The sequence below is a fragment of the Mus caroli genome, chromosome 11 (assembly GCF_900094665.2).
Source record: "Mus caroli chromosome 11, CAROLI_EIJ_v1.1, whole genome shotgun sequence".
NCBI lineage: Eukaryota > Metazoa > Chordata > Mammalia > Rodentia > Muridae > Mus > Mus caroli.
Genome location: NC_034580.1, coordinates 95,918,126 through 95,942,379, shown reverse-complemented (window position 1 = coordinate 95,942,379; position 24,254 = coordinate 95,918,126). Strand labels below are relative to the sequence as shown.

Here is a 24,254-nt window from a genome sequence, read left to right as displayed (position 1 = left end):
GAGAGAGAGAGAGAGAGAGAGAGAGAGAGAGAGAGAGAGGAACCTCAGGTTTCTAGTTTGTTTGAGACAAAGTCTCTTGCTTACCATGACATACACTAGTCCTGCTGGTCCACAGGCTTCTGAGAATGGTCTTGCCTCTGCCTACCCTCTCACCATAGGGTTACTAGGACTACAGACACATGCCTTGTCTGATTGTATGCAGATTCTGGGGATCCAGGCAGGTCTTTATACTTGTGTGATGAAACCTTTATTCACTGAGACATCTCCCCAGCTCTCATAGCCAATTTCTTGTTCAATATTTAGTTTCATTTTTCTGTTATTCAGAATCCTATTCCACCAAAGCAAGTGTTGTAAACTCACATGCTTGCCAGGGCCAGGGTGTTACCCTCCACACATGATGTGGAGCCTGTGGGGCTGGTGGAAGCCAGTGAGCTTGTGCTATGCTCAAGGAGGGCAGTATTGTCTTCTTATGGACAGTTCTACCACATGGGATGCAGATCCTGTGTGCTGCTGGTCTTCCAGTCCAAGAAAAGCGGGATTTGTTTGTTTTTTTTTTTAAGCTTTAAAAGTTTCAAACTTTAAAATATATTTAACAAATTGAAAACAAGGATTCCGACCACATTGAATAGTTAAGACTGAATGTGGCCCTCGGGCCACACATTGGGCCTCTGAGCTGTTTGGTCGATGTCTGGTGTCCAGGGTGTTGTTTCTGGTTTGGTGCCCTACCCTGTCAGTCTCTGATGTTATCCTGTTTCCTTTTGCTATGTATTCATTCCACATCATTTATTATTTCCTCTTATTCAAGACATTCTTAGGAATTCTTGCTCTATGCTGGGTTACAGAGAGCACATATGCACAGCTCTGGACCTCAACTGCCTGGAAGGGGAGACAGACTATAGTGGAGTAGCTATCACTATGGGAGGAGCTATCCTGTGCCATTGAGATATAGAACATTGAGATATGAGGGTTCAAGGGTGATGTGACTGTTGAGTTGAGCTTCTAAAGAAGAGTAATGGATTAAGAAAATAGTTATAGAAGAGAGTTCTAGAAAGAGGAGACATCTGTCCCATAGCTTGAGCTAGATAGCTTATGGAGGAACTGGTGGAAGGCTGAGCTCAGACAACAGAACTGTGAGATGTGGGGATGGAACACACATGTCTTTTAAAGAGGCTGACGGTTGTCTCAAGCACAAATGGAAGCTACTAAGTCTTAGGTAGGGGAGGGACATGATTAGATTGTGCTCTACTGGAGATCCCTCTGGCTATCAATCTGACAGGGGTTAGAAGGACAGGCAAGAGTAGAGTTGGGAGTGGGGATCAGCTGGGAGGCCACAGAGGTAGCACAAGTAAAGCGAGGGAGTTTGACATAAGGAAGCCAGGTGGAAGAGATGTGCAGTGGAGCCATTAACAAGGCTCCTGAGGGCAGAATTGTCAAGGTATGTTATGAACTGGGCTCCTCCACTAATTCTTCCCCGCTGTGACTTTTTCTCCTAGGCTACCCTGTAACCCTTGCTCCACTCCCTCCTGCCAGCCTTGTGCACCCTCCCCTGGGGTATCCCGCACCGTCTGTGTGCCCCACACTGTTTGTGTGCCTTGTTCACCCTGCCTACAGACCCGCTACTGAAGCCTCTGAGCATCTCTCAGTGTGTGAGTCCCAGAGGGACCTGAGTTCTCTGGCCTGGTGCCTTGTCACACCAAGTCTGACCACAATCCTGAGACCAAGACAAGAGTGTGGCCAGTTTAGTTGGCCCTGACCAGAACCAGGAAGTGGACACTATCAACATGTCCTGATACTACATTGCTTCAGCGCTGCCTCCTCTATTTCCTTGGGCTGAAGGTTCTCTTTGGTGGTGTTTCTGGTTGTCTCTGCTTTCTCAGAGTGCATGTGTTTTTGGCTAAACTGGGAATAAAACTTAATTCAGTGGCCCTGCAAGTTTGTATTTCTTTGTCTTTCAGGATGGTGCATTCATGACCCAACTCTTTTCATTTGGGTTCAGGAAAAGAGTGCCCGTATTTTGTATTCTTGTGCCTCTTATTTTTAAAGTGTCAGTTATTTTTATGTGTACAAGTGTTTTGCTGGGCTTGTATGTATGTGTACCACAACCACGCCTGCTGCCTGTGGAGGCCAGAAGAAGATATCGGATTCCTCATAGAACTAGAATTATGGATGGTTGTGAATCACCATGTAGGTGCTAGAAACCCATCTCAGGTCCTCTGGAAGAGCAGCAAGTGCTCTTAACGATGGAGCGATCTCTCCAGCCTGCTTATTTCAGCAGACTCAAGGGGTATTTTCTAAAAAAAAAAAAACAATGCTATAAAACTGTTTAAGCCAGGAAATCATTCTAGAGCCAAGTAATAAGTGAATAAAGAGAGAAGGGAGGTAGATAGTTATGCCAGAAAGCAAGGTCAAACAACTGCAATTGGGACTAATACCCTAATAAACTTACCTCCTCATCCATCTAGCTGGCACGGTATGGTCATATATCTAATAGTTTTTTAGGGAGTGCTGCTGGTTGTTGGGTCTGTGTTAGAGGCTGGCTAAACCAACTGTCGGGTCTCCAACACTGCTAGTGTTATCTCACCTAACCTTGCAAAACAAACAAAGAAACAAGCAAACAACCCCAAACTAAACCAACCGATCAACCAAACAAACAAAACTTCCAAACAAGGTACCATGATTTCCTCCACTTTTTAATTGGGAAACCAAGGGTCAGAGGAGTTAAAAGACTGGCCCAAAGTCACATGATTACTAAGAGCTGCTTGACTGATTCACATTCCAAGTATTTGGTGTTTGCAAGCTGCAGTTGGGTGTGGAGGATGCCAGAAAAAAAAAATGCAAGTGCTCCTCACCATCTAGACACTTAAAATTGGAGGAGGAGCTAAGATCAGAGAATGTGAAGCTCTGCCCCGTCATCAGGGACCAAGCAATCATGGTATCAGCAGCAGTGATTGCTACCTGACTGCCACCTCGCTTGCCTTTTGGCTCCACTGGCAATTGCATAGACAGTTTCATGCATCTTAGGCAGGGGCTCCACGGTTGAACTATATGCATCTCCAGCCTCACCCTCCTCCCCTTTAAAAATCCTTTTATCGAAGTCTCACTATACTGCTCAGGGTGGCCTTGATCTTGCCATCCTCCTATTTCAATCTCCTGCACTGACGTTACCTGGCCCAGTGCTACCTCTTATGGAGCACTCACTATGCGTTCATCTGTCCTGATTTGCTGAGCATCTTATGAAAATGAACATGTGCAGTTCCCATGACAACCTCGGAAAGTATTGGTCTTCTGTTCATTCTAGACATAGGAAGTCAGGGCACAGAGAAGGTGTAGATCTATTGTCCAGGATTACATGCAAGGAAAAAGTTTCGAACCCAAGGCTAGCTGTAGGACATCATTGTTTTAAGCATTGTGCAAATTGCCACCCAGAAGAAATAAACACTGGTGCAGATTGGAAGGAAGTAGGTTGGGGATGGGAGAAAGTAGGTTAGGGATACCAAGAGATTTCTTGTAGCCAATGACATTTGAGATGGGCTGGGGAGGTTGAACAAGATCTGCAGAGCATAGATATGAGTGTGGGGTCTTCAGAGAGGCAGGGGTCACATTTGGGAGCCCTGCTAGATGGAGCAGCAGGTTCCTGGGTGAGCAGTTGATAGACATAACTCAAAGGGAGGAAGTCATGGGCTGTGGGGTGAGGGTGGGGATTCTTAGGAGTCCACAGAGAACTTGAGAGCTGTGCTACAGGATTTGGGTCCAAGGATGACCTAACCAGAGTGGTATCATAGACCATTTCAATGAAGAGAATAGACAGGATGGCTGAGAGTCAGGGCCGTACATAAACTGTCTATGGGGGAACTGACAGGGTCTTCAATAAGGCAATCAAAGCAACCCTGGAAAAAAGGGAAGAGCTTAATGTGAGAGGCTCTGTGGGGGACTGGTCTTGGCAGTGAATTGGCCAGGACAGGCGAAAGAGGAAAGAGCCGAGATCTTACTCTCGGAATGCACAGGTCTTCCTTAATGAGCCGAGTGAGGTTTTTATTAAGTATCTCCAGCCTTGCCAAGAAATCATGAAATGTGGACTGGCTCCCATAGAGGCCTGGGGGCTCTCCAGACATGATCCTGCATGCTTGCCTGGCAGACAAGGCCATTAGTCTGACGGCAGAGACACAAATACATTGCTGGGTTAGCTGTGGGTTCTGCTTTCATTTGCTGCAGAGCTGAGGGAGAGGGACATCTGTCGTGTTGGATTTTGTCATGACTGCACACAAACTGCACTCACACCAGGACTCTTTTCTCTGTCAAACTTTCTTCTGTCTCACTTGGCTCGAGACACTTATATAGAATGTGTCAAAGCTTTGATTCTAGAACACTGACCTATTTTGTCCAATCTGCTAGCTGTACCTAGCTCATACCTCATCTAACTTTTAACTAAGTAAAATTAAATAAATGGAGAGAGAAATTGGCCCCTCTCTTTCAGTAGCCCTAAGTGGCTGTGTGTTCCCTGCCCTGAGCACTGAGTAGCACAGTGCAGAAGTTGAGTGTTTCTCACAACCACAGAAAGTGCTTTTGCTCTGAGCTGCCCCAGACTCCAGACCAGAAGGAGCCTTCCAGACAGACCATTGTGCCCAGACTCTCCCATCTCACAGACGAGCAGTCTAAGACCCAGAGGGAAGGAAAGATATGTTCATCGACAGGCAACCAGCAGGACAGAATGGAAGCCAAATGATTCTAGGCCAAGCCCAACATGTCTGTAAGCTCTTTATGATTTCTCCAAACACATGAGGCTTATTATTATTTCAGGGTAATAAATATTTCCCCTTCGTTGTCCTTTGGTTTCCTGAGAATGGAGATATTTTCTCCAAGATGCTGAAACTTCCCTGGAAATATAGTTTCCTTAAAGGAAAAAGAAGAAAAAAACAACAAAACAACAACTTTGGCTCAGGGTGAGAGCATCCCTTAGGCTGTGGCTGAGAGCTGAGCAGGAGCAACAGCTTAGGAGTCCTAGGTAGGCCGGGAGGCACAGGTTTCTAGACCTTTTGGGGACTTCTTCGGGCTCCTTCCCACCAGCATATATTGTCTAATCCAACCAGCCCTTCATCTCCACACCGGTGTCAGTGCAACTCGCCAAGACTTGTCTGACCACCCAGATGCCTATTAAAGTTTTAAAAATACAAAACCAAGCCCCACAGACCAGGGCCTGGAATGTGCTTCCAGCTGTAAACTAGTGACCAGCAAGCACCCTCCATGTCTGGGTAGTACCTCCAAGATGACTGCGATTCTGACTATCCTGTTTCTCTTATTGATGGGTCAAGAAACCATGCACATGGGCTTTGGGAAATATTGATGCCCCACTAGCACCTGGGCTTCTAAGCAGGTTTCTCATATGAGTTTCTTAGAGGAACTCTGTCCTCATAGCAAAGCCTTTGAGTCTATAGCCCTGGTTTGTAGGAAATGTAGGCAGGGCCACAGCAAAGTAATGTCCATTTGGTCATATTTGATGTTTCAGGTCCTCCTGGAATGGAGTTAGGGGAAGAAAGGATATGATTATCAAAGTCACAATATCTCTAAGGTCATTAGTCTGGGCCTGGGCCTGGGCCTGGCATTCAGTGCCCTAGAGAAAAGGTCCTCTTCTAGGGGTGAAAGTGAGTTGGTCACATTGCTTATCTGGCCCAAGGGTGACACTTCATGAGAGAAAGACCAGGGATTGAACACAGTGTCGCAGAGATGGTGTGTGGATCCTGAACTATATAGAGTGAATTTCTCTTTCTCTCCTGTATCATCAGAAGCTATAATACGCTAAAACTATGTATTTTCAACTTATAACTTGAAAATTATTAACAATAAAATAATTCTCTTGCTGGACATGGTAGGACAGACCTATAGGACCAAAACCTGAGAGAAAGACGGGAGGACTGTGAGTTGAAGGCTAACCTGTCTCCAAAGAACAGCAACAGTCACAACCACTGCCACTACCAAGTCTCCCGGGGAGTTTTGTAAGCTTTAATACTCCAATGCAAAGATTTCAATTGGCTAGCTAGAAAGTTCGTTATATCATTTGTTGTGTGGTTTTTTTGAACAATAAGGTAACTTTATCTTCCTTAGCTACAGTGAGGAAACACATGTATAATAGAATAGCGACGTGGAACAACAGAGAAGACCAGTGGCTTTGGCTTGAGGAACCCTAGGTGAGAATAACACCTTGCTATTTCCAAGCTGTGTGGATCTGCTAAATCTCCTAGTCTCTGCATCTCAGCCTCCAGACTAACCATACATGCTTTGCACAGTTGTTGGGATATAAAGCCTGAGATAATACTTATGCTCATTGAGATTGTTAAAGATCACCAAAATTTCTTCTTCTGATTCTCCCGCAATGACAACCAAGACAGTTGTTCCGCCTTTTGGAGGCACTCTGAAACCTAAGCTTCAAGAGTGGTCCATGGACAGCCATGCGTCATTTCAGAACGCACAGATGAGCCTCCAGTTTTGCCTAAATGTCTTGGAGGAGCAGAGACCCCCAGCGTTCCAGCTTAGTGTCCAGTTCTGGAATCTGGCTGGGTAACGACCGAGTGTCCAGGCTCTGCCTCGGCCCACTGTCACCACATCAGACTGTGCTCTAAGGGACCTGATCTTTTCACCCTTATTAATTGTGTTATGTAGAACAAGGGGCCACAAATGATAGCAGATTCTCTGAGGCTACTGTTGTGGGTTCTGGCTAATGAAGTTTTCTGGGAACAGAGCCATAGCCTTCAATTCAATATTGCCTGTGTCAGCTCTGCGCCATGATGGAATTGAGTTGTTGCAGTGCCGAGACTGTATGGCGTGCTCCCTGGCTCTTTAACAGGAAATATTGGTTCATTATGGTATTGTGCAAACAACATGCAGGAGTTAGGAGCCCAGAGAGCAGCCATGGCTCTGTCATTAACTTGCTCCATGCCCCTGAGGATCTTACGGCTCTTCATTGGGTTCTGAAGCATGAGAGGACACAATGGCTAATCTTGATGATCAGTTTGATGGGATTTAGAGTCTCCTAGGAGACATAGCCCTGGGGGTATCTGTGAGAGTGTTTCCATAGAGGTTTAATTAAGACACATCCTGCATTTGGATAGCTCTTTATCACGGGCTGGAGTCCCAGAGAGAAAATAAGCTGAGCAGTGGTATACATCTTGATGTGTTTCCTGACTGTGGATGTCATGTGACCTGTCACCTCATGTTCTTGCTGCCATGCCTTCTCAGCCATCATGGACTGCACCCTTGAACTGTGAGCCCGGAACACACCTTTCTTTCCTGAAGTCGTTCTTGTCTGGTGTTTGGGTATGGCAGTTAGAAAAATAACTGCCACAGTGGCTAAATGGGTTCTCTAACCTACTAGCCCTCGCTATGGTACGGGTTCTTTAGGGGTTCTTTCCCTGAGACCAGAGGCCCCTGTGTTTGGGCCATCTGAATGTCCTGATGCAGCTTAGGGAATGACACTAGAGCCTAGCGGTGACTCAAAGAACACAGCGGAATTATCTTTAAGAAGATAATATGACACCTTTAGCAAGAGGGGGCAGTATCAGAAAATTCAAATGTGGGTACCCTGTCTTTTATAAGCAAGGAGGCTATATCTGCTGAAGAGTTCTTTCCCATGCAGTGCTGGGGCTAGGGATTGCAGTATTGCATCTGTTCACTCAATGGGTGGACATAAGCTCATGGCTGGGCATTCGGCTCTTGTAAGTCATCTGCAAGCTATTTTTTCTAGCATCATGGCTCTTGGTGTCACAAGAGTCCCTCTTCTGTGAAGACTCTTTTTCTAGTCCAGGTAGCTTTGGGCAAGCAGCCACCCCAGAACTCTACCCATTGGTTGTCCAACCTTCAGTACTGGCACCTACTTCAAAGACACATGCTGATGGAATAACCCTTGCCCCAAACCTGTGGACTCTCTCAGTAAAAGCTGACATCTCAGTGCCTGGCCAGAGAAGAACAAAGAAAGAAGATTGCTGTTCAGAGAGCTGCTGGCTGCTCATCTGCCTCTGCCACAACAGGTCCAGAGTGTGCCACCCTGTGCCAGAGGGTAGAGGCCCATACAAAGAGCTAGGTCCAGGTGTTGGAGGATGAGTCTGGCATGGGGGCTCAGCAGGGGTCTCTGAGGGAGCTTGGAAAGTGGTAGTACTAATGGTGGAACATTTACAGGGATGCCCCCTCCTTTAATGGCACAAAGCCCCCAAGTTAGCCTGTTCAGCAATTCTGAATAGAATGCCCTAGGACCAGAGAAGAAAAGCCTAATCTTTCCTATCTGGTCACCAGGCCTTGGGGACTGCTAATTTCTAGGACTGGATCTAGGGAGAAGAACTCATATAGCACTAGTAAAGAGCATAGAGGGCCCCAGGTTCCCTGTCACCGGGTGTGGGGGTGTAGTGCTTCTGGGGACACCTAGTGAGAACCAGCAAAAGGGGTTCTACAGCTCAAGAGTCTGGCTGAGGTGGCTCCCAGACTGTGTAGGAGTCCTCTAGGCCTAAACTATCTCTTGGTTCTGGGAGAACTTGATTCTGAGATCTCTCTTCCCAGCCCCCAATCCCCTTTGCGTGCAGGGTTCTGTATTCACCCTGCAAGGCATAGGAGCTCCATTCTTGATGATAACTTCCCAGATGTCTGTACCAAAGAAGAGTTAAGGTGAAATGTGCTTCCTCCCACTCTGAGAATGTCTGTTCCCTGCACATGATTGACATGCCAAATGAATCTCTATGTACCACAGGTGTGTGGCCTACCCACCCAGACCTCAATCATTCATCCACATCAACCCTGTAATCCCGGTATTCACGTAGAAGAACCCACCCCACAGAAGGGGGAGGGCAGTTCTTTGCTGAGCCCCAATATCTGGGCTCTAGTCCAGACTTCTCAAGGGTGTGGAGAAGACCTTGTAAGCAAACACATTACTAATTCCCCCTTGGAGTATTGCTATTTATACCAGTGAAATAAGTAGGCACTGTCTAAAGACAAATGAGTAATGGGAAAGTTTAGTTCTCAGGATCGCTGAAGAGGCCTGGCAACCTTTTGCTGTTCACGAACAAAGCAAATCCCTTTAGCAAATCTCACTCTGTGAGATGTGAATCTCTCCAGGATCCCAAAAGGCAGATTGTATAATCCTCTTTTGCCACAGAGAAAAGGAGAATCCTGTGACTTAACTGAAACCTGTGAGGAGGCCCGAGCTTGCATGCCTGTCTCCAAAGGGTTGCTCTTCACTCCAGCGTCTTTTCTCACGCTCCTTTCTCAGACCTCCAAGTCACCACTTCCCAGCCTCCACTAAAGTCAGAACCATCTAGAGAGCTGATATCTGGACTTTACTTGCAAGGATACTGATGCTGTTGGCCTGAAAGTGACTGGGAACAGACTCTCTAGACATTGACCAGGGTCTGGTCTATTGCAACTCCCATGCTTAGGAGCTGTTTGCATTGGGTTTAGAAGACATTAAGTCTGTATGTACAACTGTATGTACCCCTGTATGTACAACTGTTCCCTGTACTCTAAGAAGTCAGCACATCTCACCACGAGTCACAGGTTCCTGGGACACTTGTGCAAACCCTGTCTGTTGGTCCTGACCTGATAAAGTAGGTTCAGGCTGGGACCTGAAAATGTGTATTTCTAAGAAGTTCCCAGGCAATGTTGATATTAATGGCTAGAAAAGTGAGCATTGTCAACAATTCCCTGGAGGATGACAAAACCTGCTTAGACAGGTGTCCAGACACAGGTCTTTCCCAATAAAGTCTGGAAGCAGACCTACATTTGTATTGTGTTCCTTCTCTGTATTGGCTTCCTCCTCCTAATGATTCCTAATGGTCTTACATGGAGCCATATCTTTCTGGGGTCCCTGGCAGCACCAGAAAGTTCAGGGGATGGCTCAGGAAAGGAGCACACATCTCTGAAAGAGAATGATTGCCAGTGTTGCACAAGCTGTTTTCACCCTTTCCAGGGCCTACCTGATTCCTTTAGACTCACAGTCCAGCGTGGCCATGGGGGCTCTAGGAAAGCATCTTGGGACTGGTGAAGGGAAGCTATATGTGCACCATGGCCACACTTCTTTCTTTTTTCTTTCAAGGGTAGGTCTATAGCATACATTATCCGTTGTGAATTTGTAGAATAAACTAATGCATAAAAAAAATCCACTGTCACACATTTGGAAAGTAGGGTCAAGATGACTGTGGGAGCTACCTCTTATTGCCTCACAAGAGATGATTTTATGCATCTCTTTCCAACTCCTCACTCAGAGACACATTACTGGCTTCACTATGGTGGAATATTTATACCACAGAAAATGGCACACCAAACAAATTAGCATTGCCCTTTCTTTTTTGAAGAGTGAATTCATAAGCGCATCTCTGTTTGGGTATTTATCTTTTTTCACATTGCTAAGAATGCGAGATGTTGATTCATTGGCTTAACGTGCAAGTATCTTTACTTGACTACATTGTATTTATCACCAGTGTATTAAACACATACAGGTGGAACATCTACCCTGTATCTGGACTCTGAGGCAATGAGACATGATCAGGTAAGTGGTAGGGAGGATGGGACCACAGTGCCAAATGGCAGGAGAAACCTGATAATCAGAGAGATAGAGAGAGGGAGAGAGAGAAAGAAGAAAGAAGAGGAGGAGGAAGTAGAGGGAGAAGGAAAAGAGAAGACAAGAGGAGAGAGAGAAGAGAAGAGAAGAGAGGAGAGGAGAGGAGAGGAGAGGAGAGGAGAAGAGAAGAGAAGAGAAGAGAAGAGAAGAGAAGAGAAGAGAAGAGAAGAGAAGAGAAGAGAAGAGAAGAGAAGAGAAGAGAAGAGAAGAGAAGAGANAGAAGAGAAGAGAAGAGAAGAGAAGAGAAGAGAAGAGAAGAGAAGAGAAGAGAAGAGAAGAGAAGAGAAGAGAAGAGAAGAGAAGAGAAGAGATTGGCCTCGGAATTCAGAGGGAATTTATGGAACATAGGACAGCCCTCAAAGCTCATCTTTCTGAAGACACCATAAGGCTCCAGACTTCGGCTATTTGAGCATCATGGGCTGGTAATGAGCAAAGGAAAGCTGACTTTTCTGCATCATCATCATATTTCCCATCATGAAGATCCTTGTGTTATGCCAAAGTCTCTTTTCATTCTTGCAGAAATAGAATTCTATATTCTCCTCCCTTTCAGAGTTCTAAATACAGCATCTCCTAGCTTTCCCAATCTATCTTCAGAAATCTCTTCTAACCATGTCTTTTCAGAGTGCAGCGAGCTTCACTAAGTCTCTCCCCCATGGGTGTATTGCAGATTAGCCAAGGTTGCCACCGGAACCAACTCTGAGGCTCATAACATCCTTCTGTGAGGTCCTGGGCCCTGTACCGGAGTAGAGGATTGGCAGCTCATGATTGCATTAATTTGCATCTTGTTAACAAATTACGATGAGACCTGTTTCCTCATACTCCTGCTAGTGCTGCGTGCTGTTACCCTACTTTAAAAAATCAGATAAAGAGAAAACAGTATCTATTTAATCTTTTAGCATGTATTTCTTAACTCTAAATGAGCATATATTAAAGTATAAATGAAGTCTTATTTAACTCGAGCAAAAGGGTGGTGTTTCCATTTAGCATAGCTTGAAGAGTTGGCTCCCGCGAACTGATTGGCTTAGCCTGGTCTCTTAAGTCTTTATGGTGTCCTTGACCTATGCGATTTTCTGAGGTTGCATTTCCTAACACCTAGGACTGGGTTCTAGCAGTTCCCTTAAGTGTTTACATCTACTGAAGTGCATGATGGGTAACCTCCCCTACATGATGCAATTCCCCTGTATCTTCCAGCAGTGGGAGCCATGATAAACAAACAAACAAAACACATAAGCTGTAAAGTACCCATCCTGTCCAGGAGTTTGTAACTCCTACTGGTTGAGATGAAGCTCTATGGTCCAGCACAATATTTTGTTGAGAGTCAAGGAGAGGGAAGCCTTGGGACTCCTCATTTCTTCCCTATTTTCCAGTATTTGCCACCAGTGCTTGGTTTACAGCAGGCATTTTGTAAATCGCTTTTGAGGGCCAGGTGTGGTGCTACATGACTGCTCTCTCAGCACTTGGGAGGCAGATACAGGAGAATCATGAATTTGAGATCAGCCTGGATTACATAAAATGCATTCTCAAAAAAGCAAAGCAAAGCAAACCAAACCAAACAAAAATCACAAACCAAATCACAGCCAAAAATCACTTTTTGCCCAAATGACGGAATGGATCAACGAGAGAGTAGAGTAGGTACTTCTTTCCTTTCTCAACACTAATTCAGCTCCGTTCTAGAAATGGACATTATACAGCATGAAAGAGAAGAAAGGATTAGCTGGGAGGAGTCAATCCTCCATAGAAATGCCCACGGGCAAATACAAATCTGACCACTCCCTCAATCAAGACTTCCTTTTCAGTTGACTCTAGGCTGCATCACATTGACAATCGAAGCTAATTAGGCCAGGCATGAGAGTGAGTGTCCCTGAATCAGCTGGTGGAAGTGGACATGAGTAGATTGTATACTGTTCTGGATGAAGCCTGGAGAGATGGCTTACCAGTTAAGAACACCTGGCTACTCTTGCAGAGGACCTGGTTGCATTCCCAGGACCCACATAGTGGGTCACACATGTCTGTAACTCCAATTCCAGGGGATCTAGTGCCCTCTTCTGGCATGCATATGGTCCACAGATAAACATCCACATTACACAATAGCAATAATAGGATATACATCAATCAATCGATCAATCAATCAATCAATCAGTAAATAGCCTAGATGACCTGAGGCTGAGTGACATGGAGATCCCACAGGGGACTTTGAAGGAGAAAAAGTTCTGTTACAAAGAGAAATCACAAACAGGTGCAGGTCTGGGAGCTCAGACCCAGCAGGACGGTTCAGGGCAGAAAAGAGAGCATCCTTGGGTCCTGTGGCTTTCTGTTTGGGGTATAGGCTCAGCTAACATTAGGAGAAAAAGGCTACTATGGGTCTAAGAGCCCAGACTCCCTCTAGAGAAGAGCTGCCTTATGAGTTAGGATTGTCTAACAATGTCTCCTCACCTTGGGCCTCAGGTCAGACTTTCATAATGGCACATGTATGTGTAGGATTACCTCCTTTCATATTGGCACAGTTGTGGATAGGATTGCCTCCTTTGGTTTGTCAAGGGACAGGTCCAGGCACTCTTTGCTTGGTCAGAGTTCTTCTCATTTTAGCCATCTACTTCTCTGCTCCCTCAATGGACCCCAAACTCTGAGGTGTCACCTGGCGGGGGCGTGCCAAGTTCCAGACTGAATTGGACACTAAGCTTACTGTGGTCCCCGCTGCATAGAGTTCTGAGGAGACGCAGTGTGAACATGAGGCTGTGACCGGAAGGAGTGGGCAGCTGCTGGAAGGTGGAGCTATGGTTCTGAGCTCAGGCAGAGACTGTGTTGCAGAGCAGGGTGGCCCCCTTTGGCTCTGCTCTGGGTTGCCGAACTGCCCTGTTTTTCTGACTTTCCGTGCTTTAGTCTGAAGGTATCAGCCCACCTGTCACATCTCACTCCTCAGTAACTGCCGTTCTGCCAGCTGGAGACCCTGGAGGTGAGACAGACACTGGGCTCTCTGGGGTGCAGCTCCAAGGTCAGCCATCTTGTCACACATTCTTTATCTTCAGCACACAGGCCATGCCACATGGCACATGGCACATGGCACATGCCACATGCCTGGCAGTAACAGCCAGAAGTCTCACTAGTCAGGTCTTCTAAAAATTAAGTCAGTTCTTTGTCTAGGGTTGAGACCTTACAGAGCTCTTTCCTTTCCACCCTAGGATACCCATTGGTGGTGTTCTGGTCCAGGTCATTTTTAGTCAGCCTTGTCAGTGAGGCTTCATGGGTGTGGCTTCTCTGATACTTCTAGAAGACAGAATCCTGTCTCTTTGTCTCTTAGAATTCCTTGGTCCCTTCTTCTGAAATGATTCTTGAGCCTCAGGTGCAACTAAAGGACACTGAGAGAGGGGGACATAGTCTTCCCTAGGGAAGAAGATGCCAATTGGTTGTCTAATACCAAATGGTCAGCTAGGAAACACAGAAGTAACAGTGGAGGGATTGAGCAGAACGTGTTTATAAATTTAGGAACACATACACACATACATACACACATGCACACATACACACAGAGGCACAGGCACACACACACACACACACACACACACACACACACACACACCAGCATCAACTATAGAATAAGAGACTATGAATTTGAAAGAGAGCAAAGGGATACATTAGAGAGGTTGGATGGAGAAAAAAAGGAGAGATGATGTAATATTATATTATAGTAAAAATTTAAGTCAACTCTCAGACTCTCTGTGGGGAAGAGGCTTTGCTCTCAAATCAGCTTAACCCAGAGCAGCATTCACATCACAAGTGCTCCTTTGAAATGAAGCATGAGGTCCAGCTGTTCATTTAACACGATGTCTCTGGATGATGCCTTTTGACTAGGTATTGAGAACACACGAATGTGCAGGGCAAAGGTTTTGTTAGAATTTTTGATGGGAACTTCTTATGGTATTGGCAATGCTGATTTCAGAGCTCTCGAGGCGTTCTCCAAACCCTCAGAATTTGAGAGTTTTGCCATGGTCTTCATGGCTGAGTGTAGTGGTACCTAGGTTTCCTACTTCATCCTTCCCTATTACAGAAACACACACAGAATTTTAATAATAAACTTAAATTGCATATTTTATATATATGAGTGCTTTGCTTGAATGCATGCATGTGCATCACATGTGTGTCTGGTGCCTGTGAAGGTCAGAAGAGAGTGTCGGATCCCCTGAAACTGGAGTTAACAGACAGCTGGAAGCCATCATCGGGTGCTGGGTATTGAACCTGCGTCCTCTGCAAGAGCAGCAAGCACTCTTAACTGCTGAGCCATCTCTCCAGCTCCAAGTGAACAGAACTCCTGTCTGAAGATGAGGTATCTATGGTCCCGAGCCTCCTTAGCAACTTAGAGGGATGGCTATCTGAGGTCTGGGCTCAACTGGAGGCAGAGAACTAGAAACAGTAGAAGATTGTGGGCACCAGGGCCTACTCGTGGGGTGTGATTAACATGTACTAGAGCCTTCTGGAGAGTGAGTACTGCACGTATGTTATGTAGGCGAACCCTGGCCAAACCACATACCAGGCTGTCAGGCCATTCCTCAGCGATAACTGAAGTGCTTGCAGATCTCAGCACAAGGAACACACCTTCCTGTGTATCTTTGTCTAGTAACTCATACACCTCTACACTGACAGAATGTTACATAAATGACAGACATGCCCTCTCGTGGCCCCATCCTCAGCCTTCGGAATGCTGAATGACACAGATGCTAGTGACAGTAGATCTGCCAGCACGGGTTCCTTTGATTTGTGTGCCTAGTTGATAGCACGCTTCCTGCTCAGTCCTTTGGACCTCATTTTGTCTGTCGACCACTGAAGTATCTTTCATGTTCTCTTGTTTAGCTCGTTCTTTCTTCTCTCCCTGCAGCCTCCCCCACCATCGCCGCTGACCGGGACTGCGTGTTTCCTTTGCCTCTCTCTCAAGCTGTGACCTGTCAACCACAAGCCTCACATGCCGACGGAGACCGTGCTGGAGATGATGCTGAAGTCAGGATTCCAATGCAGGGAGGGTATCACGGAGGTGGCGCTGGGGTCATGGTGTTTCCATCTCCTCCATTCTTAATCTTTTCAAAAGACCAGATTGCCCTGGAGACATTTCTACTAAAATGCAAGTAGTAGATGCTTCCAAATACTGGCTTTCTGTTAGCCCTTACGCTTTATTTCTTTGAAATTTAATTTGGCAAGAATGTAGTTATTTTCCGTTAAAGCTCACATTGTCCTCAGTGTCTCTTCTGGGATTTGGGTTCTAGTCCATTGTCCCAGAGATTTTGAAGATGCAACTGTGTGCCTGCATAATGTGGGCTGCCACCCACTCTGCACATCAGTTGTTGTCATTTTGGTGCTGCTCTCCATGTGGTGGTCTTCAAGTTGTTGGATCCTCATTGGCCTTGCCACATTACTGCAACTGGGTCTTAAGTCCCTGGGAGAATGCTCTTTACTGACTCTGGGTGTGCACTTTGCCTGTAGTTCCCCATAGATTGGGGAGAAGAAATGACTCCTGTTGCCAGGCTCGGATTCCTTCAGAACAGCTAAGAGCTAACATGCCCCTACCATGCTTTTGGCATCTTTGGCCTCTTGGTATTTTATCCAAGAGCAAACTCAGCCCTCTTAGAGATCCAGTTCAGTTAAAAGGAGCTTGGTCATGTTGAGAATTGCTTTGACCGAGTTGCCAAGTTTTATCTCTCATTCAGATTGGCCCCTGTCACAGAAGCATGAAATTCCTTAGGTCTGGAGGCCCAGCGTGGGTATTGGGGACAATTGTCTTGGTTCTGGCTCGATGCCCAGAGATGTACTTTTTTTTTTTTTTTTTTTTTTTTTTTTTTTGAGAAACATTGTCATAGATTTCTCAGTTCTCTGTCTTTGTTGCCCCACAAGTTCTGGCTTTGAGGATTGCAGTTGACACTAGAACCCTCTTAGGTCACTATCACCTCTTAACCAGGGTTCTGGCAAAGACCGAAGTGGTCCTTAGCAGGTTGTGATGGAAAGGCAGATGGAAAAGCAGTCCCGAGGAGTGGGCTTTGCCAGGAGCTCCTGATTTTGGGAGGCACAGAATATGCCCGCAAGAACAAAATCTCCAATCCTAGCTTACCTGTGTATCTGGGAGGGGAGAGGAGAGGAGAGGAGAGGAGAGGAGAACAAAGCATAGATACCTTTCTTTGGGGCTACATCATATGGAAGATAGAGAACTTTTGCTAGAGTCAGACAGAGCTGATCTCAGATACTGCCTGGTGATGCTAGCCTGAGTCACTACAGTGGTGACCCCTTGATGCCTAGTCCTCAATGGAAGAAGTAGAGTTATTACCATTTCTTTCCACTAGGTTGAGGGAGAACTCACACAATGTTCTTGGCAGGTAGAAGGGATGTAGTGGATACGGCTTATGGAGAACCAGCGGGGAGCTGTCTGTCCAGCAGGAAGGAAGAGCTGGTGAGATGCACTCCCAGGGTCAGCTTGAGGAGTCCTAGCTGTGTATGGTGGTGGCCTGGAAGTGTGACAATAGCTCTTGATTAAAGAACCATGATTGCTACTAGAAACTTATTTCTCCTTTTGAGTGGTCCATCTGACACTAGGCAAAGAGGTTTTTGTGTTATCACAAGTCTAGAATATCTCTCTCTGTCTCTGTCTGTCTGTCTATCTGTCTGTCTGTCTCTCTCTCTCTGTGTGCATGTGCATGCACGCATATGTGATATACCCATCGAATTGCCGTATGAATAATTGAGTTTACTCCCAGAGACTGGAGTTCCTGTCAAGTTTGGGCGGAGGAATTTCTTTTTGCAGTGGGCAGTGGTAACTGCAGAGATTCATAATTGGTCTAAATGCGGAGAATAAGTGGTTGTTGGATACTCAGTCCTGAATGGGACATCTAGAGCACCCCCCCACCTTCAAGGCTCAGGGAACACTGCAGATGATGGGGCAGGAAGAATGTAAGAGCTGGAGGAAGGGGTGGAGCCTTGGGTTCTGGGCACGATCCAGCCATGGCATTCTCATACCCACAGGTGCTGTGATTATGCGTAAGTCTGGGCCAGCACCATCCTGTCATGGAGAAGGGACTTCCTGTGCCTCCCTGATGATCTATCGGCAATTGATGGTTTCGAAGGAGGGGGAGACATTTCCTTCAGTGGTGAAGTGTTCATGCTTCTACAAATGACTCCTGTCAGCAACCCACATGAAACACATTGGGTCGTCATCACAAAATAAACAAGGACATGGGAAGATAGAAAAGGGGCAAATTGGTAAGATCTGGGTGGTCAATGGGAGGGAGGGGGAAGCAGGCAAGAGAGCATAACAGGGGGTGTGTGAACCTGATCACAGAACAGTTCATACATGCATGAACATGTCATAATGAAAACCATCAGTGTGTATAACACATGTCAATAAAACCTCAAAAAGAATGCTCAGGAGGCTCTTGGCAGGTTTCCTTCTAACAAATAATCATATATATGATTCATTCATATCCATATCTCTATATCTCTCTCTATATGTACATATATACACACACACACACATACACACACACACACACACACAATTTATTTATTTATATATATGGGTATTTTTTTTCCTGTATGTCTGCACACCAGAAGAGGGCATCAGATCACGTGGGACTATAGTTATAGACAGTTGTGAGCTGCCATTTGGATGTTGGGAATTGAACTCAAAATCTCAGGAAGATCGGCTAGTGCTATTGACAGCTGGGCCATCCCTCTAGTCCTGAAGTTATCACACCTTAAGGAACAACCACGACCCTTCCATGTGATGGGCCCCGAGAGCTAAGGGATGTCCTTGGTACCAAATCTCAAGCCCCTCTCTCTCTTCTCACAGGTCAGCTGTCTCTCCTGTACATACGCCCTTCTCTCTGGCTTCCCTCTACCACCACACACCCCCAGGCTGCATCTTACTAGAGGTCTCAGCTGTTTGTCACACGTGGAGAACGCTTTGGCTAAATGCTTGCAGCCCATTGTTTTTAGGAGGCTCTTATTTTGCTTCTCTGAGAATTTTGCTCCCTTGGTTTAGGATAAGATTCACTTTGGGGCCATCTAGGGTCAGGCCCATCAGGCTCCCTGTGCCACCAGAATGGTGAATTACCACTTGTCTTGCTGTCTTTTCCAGGCTTGACATGACAACATTTGTCCAGACTCCCAACATGTGGCGTTTTAAAATCTAAATATCATTACCAGCAACGTCCAGTAAAGTAGAAAGTATGGCTGGCTGTCAGCCCCAAGAATGGACATTTTAGTTACTGAGAGGACTCCGGGGAAGGGACCAACCTCTGTTCACACTGAACAACCAACAACACTGACTTATCTGGGCTAGGAGAATTTTCCAGTGTGGTTTTTCTCTTTCCCCTTCCTCTCCTCTCCTCATCTCTCTTTGTCTAGGTCTCTGCTTCTCTCTCTCTCTGCATCTCTCTCTCTGACTCTGTGTCCAACTCTATCTGTCTCTCTGTCTCTTTTTTTCTCTGTCTCTGTCTGTCTTTCTCTCTCTATGTCTCTGTCTACCTCTGTCTCTGACTCTGTGTCTCTCTGTCTTTCTTCTCTATGTGTGTGTGTTCAACGATGCTCTGCCTACGGTAGTTATATGCAACCCTTCACCCATCCTTAGTTTTGTCTTCAGATCTTTCTGGCCAGAATACAATCTACTTCGTTCCTTCTCATGGACACTTATGGCAAGCTTCAGGGGCACGGCGCAGTGAATAATTCTTAATCTTCCTTTCCCAACCTCATTTAACTCAATGCTGCTCCACTCTGCCTTCCTTTTTAATATAAAATATAAAAATATATAACATATAAATATATATAACATATAAAAATATCTGGTCTTCTTGCTGAATGTTATTCTAACTTTTAAAAACACAAATGCCAAGCTCCCGTCAAGGTTGGAAGATGGCTCATTTAGGAGACAGGTTAAGCTTGTTGTGAGGAGGCACTCCCTCTAACTGAAATATCTTCCCTGACACCTGCTTTAGAGACTGTTCTGATGAGAATCATGGTTGCTATTCAGATGTGAGCCTGGGGGCTATCTATCTTCCAGGAGGAGAAGGCCCTAGTCAGAGCAGGAGGAGAGTTTCTCAGTGGGTCCAGATACTGTCTAAGTGCTTATCTGCCTCTAGGCCTTCATTTTGGATCCCTGAATGGCACACTTCTCTTCCAGATGGCTTCCCTTAATTTCCCACTTCTCTTTAAGCATGTAACTGTCCTCCAATAGGAGATCTGTGTCCCCTTTGATTTTTCTCCCTCCCCTGACCACCCTATATTCAAATTGCTCAGCTCCAGGACATCTCTGACCCATGACTTTCCTGTCCTTCCTCCTGGAAGTACTGATGGTAGCTTTAACAGGGTCTCCATATGTAGCCTTGGCTGACCTGGTACTTTCTATGTAGATGAGGCTGGACTCAAGTTTGCACTGATTCTGGGCCTCAGCTTCCCAAGTGCTAGGATTGCATGTGTATTCTGCCACTTGAAGCCCTTGCCAGCTCCTCATAATGCTTCCCGCTTCTTCCTCATCTGGCTTTTTAGTGCCATGTCCATCCCATGTTGCTGCTCTTTCGTGTCCCTCTTTTGGATTTGTGGGAGATGCCTTGTCATGGCCCATGAGCCTGAAAAGTGGAGATATAGTGTTCCCATCCTAGAGCACACTGTGGATACCAAATGAGTTGTCCCAAACTGCTCCTTTGATGATCTCTCTCATCTGCTCAAATATCTCTTAGGGACTCTATTCTAGCCCTGCTGTGTGGTGCTTATTTGCTGAAGGAATTGAGTGGCTTGATCTGGATGGGGGATACCTTGCTTGGCATGGTGTTTAGTCCAGACTCTGCTCTCTAGTTCCTTCAGGTTGTCTAGGTGATCAAAAAGATTGGGCTTGAGAGCAAGGCAGACCTGGGCTGGCATTTCAGTGTTTGTCCCTTCTTTCTGGCTCTGGGAGCTCAGGTAAGTTACTCAACTACTCTTAGATTTTTCTGTAATCAATAAATGATGATGATCATGATGATGATGATAATCTTGAATGTGTATGAATGCTTTGCCAGATGTATGTGTGTGCACTAACTGTTTGAATGCCTGGAACCCTTAAAGTTCAGAAGAGGTTTTCAGATCCCCTGGGAGTTACTGATGGTTTGTGAGCTGCCATGTGGGTGCTGGAAGTTGAAGTGGGGGTCGTTTGGGAGAGCAACCAGTGATCTTAACCACGGGGCCATATTTCTATATTCTGTATAGGGATATCTGTACAGTATCGAAGCATAAAATATGTCATCAATACGGATTATATGGTAGCAAACTTGGTGGGACTTGGGAAGTAATCAATATTTCTGTAGTAGTATATGTTAGCCTTGAGTGTTAGGTCCTCGTGTGTGTGTGTGTGTGTGTGTGTGTGTGTGTGAGAGAGAGAGAGAGAGAGAGAGAGAGAGAGAGAGAGAGAGAGAGAGAGAACTATGATTAGTCAAATACTGTGATAAATTCCAGATCCGATTCCTAGCATGTAATAGATGTTAATAATATTGCCTCCTTTCACCTTCTTCTGCTCTCTAAACATTGCTCTGTGTAACACCTGGCCTCCTCCCCAAGGCTTCACAAACAGCATCTAGGCTTCTTCTGGTCCCTTCCTTATTCTTCTTCCATTTTAGAAGTTCTTATGAAACAGCCTTGGCCATGAAGAGTGAGCTAGGGAAATAAACAGACCTTGCTTATTTTCCTGAAGACAGCATGTACATTTAGACTTTGTTTCTTTTTGTGTTGCTGGGGATGAGACCTGGGTCCTTGCACATGTCTGGTAAATAGTCAACCATGAAGCTATGTCTCCAGTTCCTGAGAACTGAAACAGAAAGGTCACAATTCACTCATTGGCTCTTGGTCTCATCTATCTGGGCTTTCATTTACAGAGGACAATCGTCACCACAGAACAGGCCTCTGGCCACAGACAGGTGCTCATGTCCTCTTACTGTGGTCCTGTATCCTGCTGTATCAGCTTCAGGGGCCTCGCTGGAGACTCTCAGGCCTGACCCCAAATGTACTGTGTGAGACTCCAGCTGTCAATTTGCACGACTGTAAGTCCTGGCTGTCCTGACATAGGCTCTGAGAACAGAAACAGCTTACATCCTTAGCACAGTGAAACATAAAATTCCATCTTACTAGCCTTGAAAACACTACTGCTGTTCTTGTATATATTTTCATTTCACTCAAACTTGTTTCTTTAGTGGTCCAACAAATGGGGTAGTCCTATTGCTGGCATTCTTTTGTTTTTGTTTTTGTTTTTTCAAGACAGGGTTTTTCTGTGTAGCCCTAGATGTCCTGGAACTCACTTTGTAGACCAGGCTGGCCTCGAACTCAGAAATCCATCTGCCTCTGTCTCCCAAGTGCTGGGATTAAAGGCATACGCCACCACTGCCTAGCGCTGGCATTCTTAAGTACTAATTTTTTCATACAGTTTTTTTAAAAATAAAGAATACCCTCTCTGTTCCTCTCTAATTGTCCTTATCTTCAAGTTCCAGGCAGTCCCTTTGATGCCTCCCCAACATCTCCTGAGTCCAGAGATTCACCAGCACTCTTATGGGATCCCCTGAGTAGAGATAGGAAACACGTAGCTAAAGGAAAAGCTCCCAGACTGTTTTTTTGCTTATACACCACCAGGTTCCAGCCCCAGCACCTGCAGGGCAAGTGTAGGCACTAAATAAATATTATGGAGTGAATGAATGAAAGAAAGGACAAATGAGAGTAACAGGCAGATGAAGAAACGAGACAGCTCTGTGTCTCCATGAAGGACTTGAGTAATTTTCATATACTCTCAGCGTCTTGGTCAAAGTCTGGGAAACTGAGTCAAGGGAGGTCATGGACCACCTTGGGAAATGACACATTAGACATAATTCGGAGGGAATTATCAGAGGGGTTTTAATGTCTTAAAGTCCTGGACGCGAGGACTCTGAGATCCATTCAGCTTGGAGATTCTTGCTGCCATCTTAAGGACCTACAAAATGAAATGCTGGGCAGTAGTGGCACACGCCTTTATCCCAGCAATCGGGAGGCAGAGGCAAGCAGATTTTTGAGTTCAAGGCCAGCCTGGTCTACAGAGTGAGTTCCAGGACAGCCAGGGCTACACAGAGAAACCCTCTCTTGAAAAACCAAAACCAAAACAAAGCCAACCAACCAACAAACAAAACAACAGCAGCAGCAGCAGCAGCAGCAGCAGCAGCAGCAGCAGCAACAACAACAACAACAAAACCCCAGACTTACAAAATGAGCCAGTCACCACAGGACAGAGGGCAGAGAAACATCTTTGTTAGCAAAGACCTGGAGGCCAGCAGGCTACTTTCCCCCAGGATTTATTAGACAACTAACCACTAGCTCTCTGTTTTAAAAATAAAAGAAACTTATAAAGTGTCTGATGCTGTGAGCATATTTGAAGACAAGGACAATGAAAATTTTGTTGTTGAGATGACAATTAAAATCACTTTGAGGTCCCATCTTACTCAGGTCAGGGTGGCTACCATCAAGAAAAAAATTGACAATGAATGCTGGGGAAGATATAGGGAAAGAGGAGACCCCATTCATGGCTAGTGTGAACGCACACTGGCACATTCACTATACAAATCAGTTAGAGGTTGTGAGCCAGCCATATTCCCGGTTATGCACCTAAAGGACTGAACATCCTAATAGGGATGCTACACAAAGCCCTCTCCACACAAAGATGCACAAAGGTGCCCTCTTCAAAGCCATAGTAAATGGGAGCAGTAGAGATGCCCATCAACAGATAAATAGATAATGAAGTTATAGTACATATACTCAACAGATTTTTAATCAGCTGTAAAGAAAAGTAAGGAAATTTGCAGCAGGATGGATGAAACTGGAGAACATTATATTAAACAAGGCATCCTGCATTCAGAAAGAAAGATATTGCATGCTCTCGCTAGTAGGCACAGCCTAGATTCTAACTGATAAATAGATGTTCTAGGTGGGAGTGGGTGTGAATCAGCTAGAAAAGAGGCTATGGGTAGGGGAAAAGCTTCAGGGGCGCAACGTGGCTGGGGCGCAGGGTGGGGGGACTTCAGGGGCGCTGCGTGAGGAGGGGGATAACTCACGAGAACAGTAGGGGAATTATGACAGAAAGGGGGGGGGAAGGAAGGAAATACCGAAAACAAAACAGGTATCCGATATTATAAAGAAAATTGCTACTTTGTAAGCTAATTAAAAACAATAAAGATAGGGGTTGGCCAGAAGGCTCAATGGTTAAAAGCCCTAATCACTCTTCCGGAAGACCTAGTTCCATGCCCGGTGACAATATGGAAGCTCATTAATGTCTGTGACTTCAGTTTCAGGGAACCTGACGCCCTCTTCTGGCCTCTATGGGTACTACAAACATGTGGTACACATTTCATGCATCTAAACAAAAGACCCATAGACAATGAAAAGAAAAGTTCTCAAGTTTCACAAATAATGAACAAACCAGTCAGGTGCATTTCAAAGAAATACAAGGGCATTTCAAAAGATAAAAGATAAACTGTTGGATGTTTTTCATCTCTAAGTAGGGCCCGGAGGGATTTCAGGGTCAGGTGGAAGGAGTAGGACCCCAGGAATAGACACTACAAAGCATTATATGGTGCCCATCTTAATTAGGGCACAGTCACAATAGACAAGACCAGAACCTTTAAAAATGTGGTTTAAGAGTTCTGAG

The 24,254-nt window shown here is 45.5% G+C and overlaps 1 protein-coding gene across 1 annotated transcript in view; it reads left to right on the top strand.

The window, feature by feature from the left end:
- LOC110306306 (keratin, type I cuticular Ha2) overlaps nt 1-1,925 on the top strand; it is a 7,466-nt gene extending 5,541 nt beyond the window's left edge. Inside the window, exon 7 of the mRNA XM_021178470.2 lies at nt 1,494-1,925. Within this exon, the coding sequence (XP_021034129.1) occupies nt 1,494-1,623 (130 nt within the window). The 3' untranslated portion in view covers nt 1,624-1,925. The remainder of the gene's footprint in view (nt 1-1,493) is intronic.
- Nucleotides 1,926-24,254: the final 22,329 nt, after the last annotated feature.